This window comes from Nothobranchius furzeri, chromosome 5 (assembly GCF_043380555.1).
Source record: "Nothobranchius furzeri strain GRZ-AD chromosome 5, NfurGRZ-RIMD1, whole genome shotgun sequence".
In the NCBI taxonomy this organism is placed as follows: domain Eukaryota; kingdom Metazoa; phylum Chordata; class Actinopteri; order Cyprinodontiformes; family Nothobranchiidae; genus Nothobranchius; species Nothobranchius furzeri.
The window spans coordinates 48,799,546-48,805,545 of record NC_091745.1 but is presented as its reverse complement, the minus strand read 5'-3'; the positions used below and the strand labels follow the sequence as shown (position 1 = coordinate 48,805,545).

The 6,000-nt window shown below is 46.2% G+C and overlaps 1 protein-coding gene across 1 annotated transcript in view; it reads left to right on the top strand.

Annotated features, from left to right (window-relative positions):
- The first annotated feature begins 1,059 nt into the window (after positions 1-1,059).
- Positions 1,060-6,000, top strand: part of LOC107378883 (low-density lipoprotein receptor class A domain-containing protein 4) — a 222,681-nt gene continuing 217,740 nt past the window's right edge. Inside the window, exon 1 of the mRNA XM_054741343.2 lies at positions 1,060-1,239. Within this exon, the coding sequence (XP_054597318.1) occupies positions 1,200-1,239 (40 nt within the window). The 5' untranslated portion in view covers positions 1,060-1,199. The remainder of the gene's footprint in view (positions 1,240-6,000) is intronic.

Sequence of the window (6,000 nt, the reverse complement as noted above, 5' to 3'; positions counted from 1 at the left end):
CCATCATTTTTCCATTTCCCCTCATCTGTAGCGTCTCCTTTATACCCTCAATTTATGTCTCAACGAGAGAAAGTTTTTTTATGTGAACGTCTTCCTCCAAACCCCTTCTCTGTCCTCTTTTTTTGCTTTTTGATTCTCTCGCTTTGCTTTTCTTAAACTTCTTTTCTAGCTACATAAAATGCTTTTGGTGCTTTTGAAATGTAAATAAAGTTTTGTTGTTTCCTCAGCTGTAGCCTCCTCCAGCCCTGTTTATCAGGCAGACTTCAAAGCGGCACGCTGACATGTGGCGCTATCTCTCCGCTGCTCTGTGAAATAGGGTCACAGGCGGCGCTTGGCTCTCAGAAACTTTCCTCTTTCATGTGAGATGGTGGTGGGCGAGGGGAACGAAAGGGGGCCGTGCCAGCCACCCACTATCCAAACGCAGCGGCTCGTCCACTGCTGTGTGTGTGTGTGTGTGTGTGTGTGTGTGTGTGTGTGTGTGTGTTAACCAGCAGTTAGCCCAGGCCCTGTATAGACTCAGTGTATTGATCCCTCCTGTTGTTTTTGGTATTTTGTGATTTTCTTCACTGAGTTGCTGCCTCTGTCTGTTTCCTTCTCTTGTTTCTGCAGCAGTGGAGCCAGCGTGGGAACGCCTCAGAGGCTTGTGCTGGATTTGGGGCAGAAGCTACGGCCAGACGTACATGACAGGAAGGAAACAATAAATGATGAACAAGCCAGCAGGAGACCAGGAAGGATCAGAGGAAATGGTGTGATGTTAAGAGCTGATTGTACAGGACAAGCCTAAAGAGAGTTCATCTCAGCCACAAATCCTCATCTAAGAGCACCCTAAACAGTCCATCCATCTCTGTCACTTTCGTCCCTCTTCATTCTGTCCATCCCCCCAACGTCACAGCCCAGATAAACCTCTCACACACACGGGGGATCCAGGCAGCAGCTAAAAGAACAAGGGTGACAACGCAAGCTGTCTCTGAGCACAGGAGGGACACGCACTCGCTGCGGGGCCTGGACATAACAGTTGCCTTTAGCTCAAGCACATGGGCTGTTGATGAAGAAAGATGGCAGTGAGACTGACAGGTATCACTCCTTCATCTCCACCACCCTCCCTCCCCCCAGCACCTGTGGCTCGGACAGGTTAAGATCGGTGTTTCGGTATCCACCGCAGCATCTGCAGCAGCTGGTAGAGCAAGGAGAGTGGCAGTATGCAGGAAACCGATTTCCCAGCTACGAATGCTTTCAAAGGTAAACACCGACAACAGTCCGTGTGGCTTCCTGTGGATGTGTCTTATGGTGCCAGTAGTAAAGAAATGTGACCAAAACCCAGTTCATATTAAAGAGTTAGGTTTCTTACTCGATACCTGCAAAGGTGCTCACAGATGAAGAACAGGTGAACTGTAACAAAAGGTGATCTCAAGCAATTCATGCCAAAAGGAGAAAACACTACAGGTCAACAGATTTAAACAGTCTCCTTACAGCTGAGTCATTGATGGTTCCTCATTAAGCTGCTGAGGTGAGGAGATGCCACGGCTTCACCTGTAAAAGCTCCTGTTTGACCTGCAGTTAGTCACAGATTCTGCTGAAGTTAAGGTTACAAGGAATCGTTCCATGAAATGTTTTCTTTTCTGTGGAATCCTCTAAAATAGATAAGCACAGGTGTGTCTCTACACACAGGTCTGTCTCCTGTACAAACAGGTGTGTCTCTTCTACACACAGGTGTGTCTCCTGTACAAACAGGTGTGTCTCCTGTACAAACAGGTGTGTCTCTTCTACACACAGGTGTGTCTCCTGTACAAACAGGTGTGTCTCCTCTACACACAGGTGTGTCTCCTGTACAAACAGATGTGTCTCCTGTACAAACAGGTGTGTCTCCTCTACTCACAGGTGTGTCTCCTGTACAAACAGGTGTGTCTCCTCTACACACTGGTGTGTCTTCTTTACACACAGGTGTGTCTCCTGTACAAACAGGTGTGTCTCTTCTACACACAGGTGTGTCTCCTGTACACACAGGTGTGTCTCCTGTACAAACAGATGTGTCTCCTCTACTCACAGGTGTGTCTCCTGTACACACAGGTGTGTCTCCTGTACAAACAGATGTGTCTCCTGTACAAACAGGTGTGTCTCCTCTACTCACAGGTGTGTCTCCTGTACACACAGGTGTGTCTCCTGTACAAACAGATGTGTCTCCTGTACAAACAGGTGTGTCTCCTCTACTCACAGGTGTGTCTCCTCTACACACTGGTGTGTCTTCTTTACACACAGGTGTGTCTCCTGTACAAACAGGTGTGTCTCTTCTACACACAGGTGTGTCTCCTGTACACACAGGTGTGTCTCCTGTACAAACAGATGTGTCTCCTGTACAAACAGGTGTGTCTCTTCTACACACAGGTGTGTCTCCTGTACACACAGGTGTGTCTCCTGTACAAACAGATGTGTCTCCTGTACAAACAGGTGTATCTCCTCTACACACAGGTGTGTCTCCTGTACAAACAGATGTGTCTCCTGTACAAACAGGTGTGTCTCCTCTACTCACAGGTGTGTCTCCTGTACAAACAGGTGTGTCTCCTCTACACACTGGTGTGTCTTCTTTACACACAGGTGTGTCTCCTGTACAAACAGGTGTGTCTCTTCTACACACAGGTGTGTCTCCTGTACAAACAGGTGTGTCTCTTCTACACACAGGTGTGTCTCCTGTACAAACAGGTGTGTCTCCTCTACACACAGGTGTGTCTCCTGTACAAACAGGTGTGTCTCCTCTACTCACAGGTGTGTCTCCTGTACAAACAGGTGTGTCTCCTCTACACACTGGTGTGTCTTCTTTACACACAGGTGTGTCTCCTGTACAAACAGGTGTGTCTCCTCTACACACTGGTGTGTCTTCTTTACACACAGGTGTGTCTCCTCTACACACAGGTGTCTCCTGTACAAACAGGTGTGTCTTCTTTACACACACAGGTGTGTCTCCTCTACACACAGGTGTGTCTTCTCTACACACAGGTGTGTCACCTGTATACACAGGTGTGTCGCCTCTACACGCAGGTGTGGCCCCTGTACACACAGGTGTGACTCCTCTACACACAGGTGTGTCACCTGTACACACAGGTGTGTCACCTCTACACACAGGTGTGGCTCCTGTACACACAGGTGTGTCACCTCTACACACAGGTGTGGCTCCTGTACACACAGGTGTGTCTCCTCTACACACAGGTGTGTCTTCTTTACACACAGGTGTGTCTCCTCTACACACAGGTGTGTCTCCTGTACAAACAGGTGTGTCTACTGTACACACAGGTGTGTCTTCATTACACACAGGTGTGTCTCCTCTACAAACAGGTGTGTCTTCTTTACACACAGGTGTGTCTCCTGTACACACAGGTGTGTCTTTTTTACACACAGGTGTGTCTCCTTTACACACAGGTGTGTCTCCTCCACACACAGGTGTGTCTTCTCTACACACAGGTGTGTCTCCTGTACACACAGGTGTGTCTTGTCTACACACAGGTGTGTCTTGTCTACACACAGGTGTGTCTTCCCTACACACAGGTGTGTCACCTGTACTCGCAGGTGTGTCTCCTCTACACACAGGCGTAGCTCCTGTACACACAGGTGTGACTCCTGTACACACAGGTGTGTCACCTCTACACACAGGTGTGGCTCCTGTACACACAGGTGTGTCGCCTCTACACACAGGTGTGTCTCCTTTACACACAGGTGTGTCTCTTCTACACACAGGTGTGTCTCCTGTACAAACAGGTGTGTCTCCTCTACACACAGGTGTGTCTCCTGTACAAACAGGTGTGTCTCCTGTACACACAGGTGTGTCTTCTTTACACACAAGTGTGTCTCCTCTACACACAGGTGTGTCTTCTTTACACAGGTGTGTCTTCTTTACACACAGGTGTGTCTCCTCTACACACAGGTGTGTCTTTTTTACACACAGGTGTGTCTCCTTTACACACAGGTGTCTCCTCCACACACGGGTGTGTCTTCTCTACACACAGGTGTGTCTCCTGTACACACAGGTGTGTCTTCTCTACACACAGGTGTGTCGCCTCTACACACAGGTGTGGCTCCTGTACACACAGGTGTGACTCCTCTACACACAGGTGTGTCACCTGTACACACAGGTGTGCCGTCACTACACACAGGTGTGGCTCCTGTACACACAGGTGTGTCTTCTTCACACACAGGTGTGTCTCCTCTACACACAGGTGTGTCTTCTTTACACACAGGTGTGCCTCCTGTACAAACAGGTGTGTCTCCTCTACACACAGGTGTGTCTTCTTTACACACAGGTGTGTCTCCTCTACACACAGGTGTGTCTTTTTTACACACAGGTGTGTCTCCTCCACACACAGGTGTGTCTTCTCTACACACAAGTGTGTCTCCTGTACACACAGGTGTCTCTTCTCCACACACAGGTGTGACTCCTCTACACACAGGTGTGTCTCTACTACTCAAACAGGTGTGTCTCCTGTACAGACAGGTGTCATCAGTCAGATGCAGCTTCTGAAGCCTAGTCGGTCAGATATGTTTTTTCTCTGGGATACGGCGACCAGAACGGATATCAGATTACCAGAGAAGTTCAACCGAACTCCGACCTGCTAGCTAGATATCATTACCGGAGTTGCAGACATGTTTTAGACAGTTTGAATCAGAAGACCTGTGACTCGGTTTGGACACCGGAGAAGATTCTGTTCATCTTCAGAACCAACATCGGTTCCGTTTGTTTACTTTTGTTAAACATTTAATCTCTGTGCTCCACCAGGAGCTCTCAGCCGACTCCAGGTCTTAGCTCCATCATCTGTCCCAATATAATTCAGTAATCTACAGATGAATAAATAATGTGCTGCCAGTTTTACAGCTGTGTGTGTATGTTGATATAACTCTGGATCATATTTACTGATAATTTACCAGAATAAATCTTCCAGATGATGGAGTAACTCGCTAGCTCGACTCGTTGTTTGCACTAATCCAGAATGACACGGAGGTTCTAATGTTGAAATATGGGGATCATCTTTTAGATTATACTTGTGTGTGTGTGTGTGTGTGTGTGTGTGTGTGTGCGTTGTAGCTTTCCTAAATGACTTATTTTTTCCTTACCAGAGCTAACACGGTTAGCAGTGTTGCTGCAGTCATGCAAACGGGACTCTGTATTCCAGAAGTAGTGGTACGGTTCCAGATGGATTTATAGATGTAGGTTATTATTTTAGATCAGACCTGTTATTTAAAAATGCATGTAGGACACGGACATGTGGCTCAGACCTTTTGCTGTAGCTGTAAATGCAATTTTCTGTAATAATTAAGAGCACAAAGTAAACAAAATACAGTTATTCACAATACAGAAGCTAGCTTGTTCTACATGTTGAAGTGGCGTATGCGGAACACAGTTCTTCACTGTCTGGAGGAGAGGATTTGGGTTTGCTGTAATGATTTATATTTATAAAGTGCTTGTGGTGTTAAGCATTTTTCCTTTGCAAATGTGTTCTTTAAATTATTTTTGTCAAATTCACATGAAAAATACTCAAACAAGCTCATATGACGGGTCCCGTACATTGCTTCTAAGTTTAGCTTTAACTTCTGTTTAGCAGCATCACAGTTGCTAGGCAACAAGACATATGCTGAGTTAGGGGTTGGACTCCTGGATTTGGCAAAATATATAATTGTCAGCAATTTGAGATGTTCACAATCTGTCACCAGCAGTCACAGACTAGTGAGATTTGACAGCTTTTAGTCTAGTTATAATGTTTTAATGATTTCATAGGAACACCCTGAACACACAGCGGGTTATTCTGTTTTATTGACTCTTCTGAGCTGCAGTGTTAAGTCTATTGGTTCAGATAAATAGATAACTGATTAATGAACTACAATAATGAGTCACTTCATGTATGCCTCTTCCATATGGTGAGTATGGGAGTGTCAGATGTTGTTTTTATCACTGTTTTAATCCCCTTTCATAATGTTAACTACAAGAAACTCTGTTAAATAGTCATTTTTCTACATTGT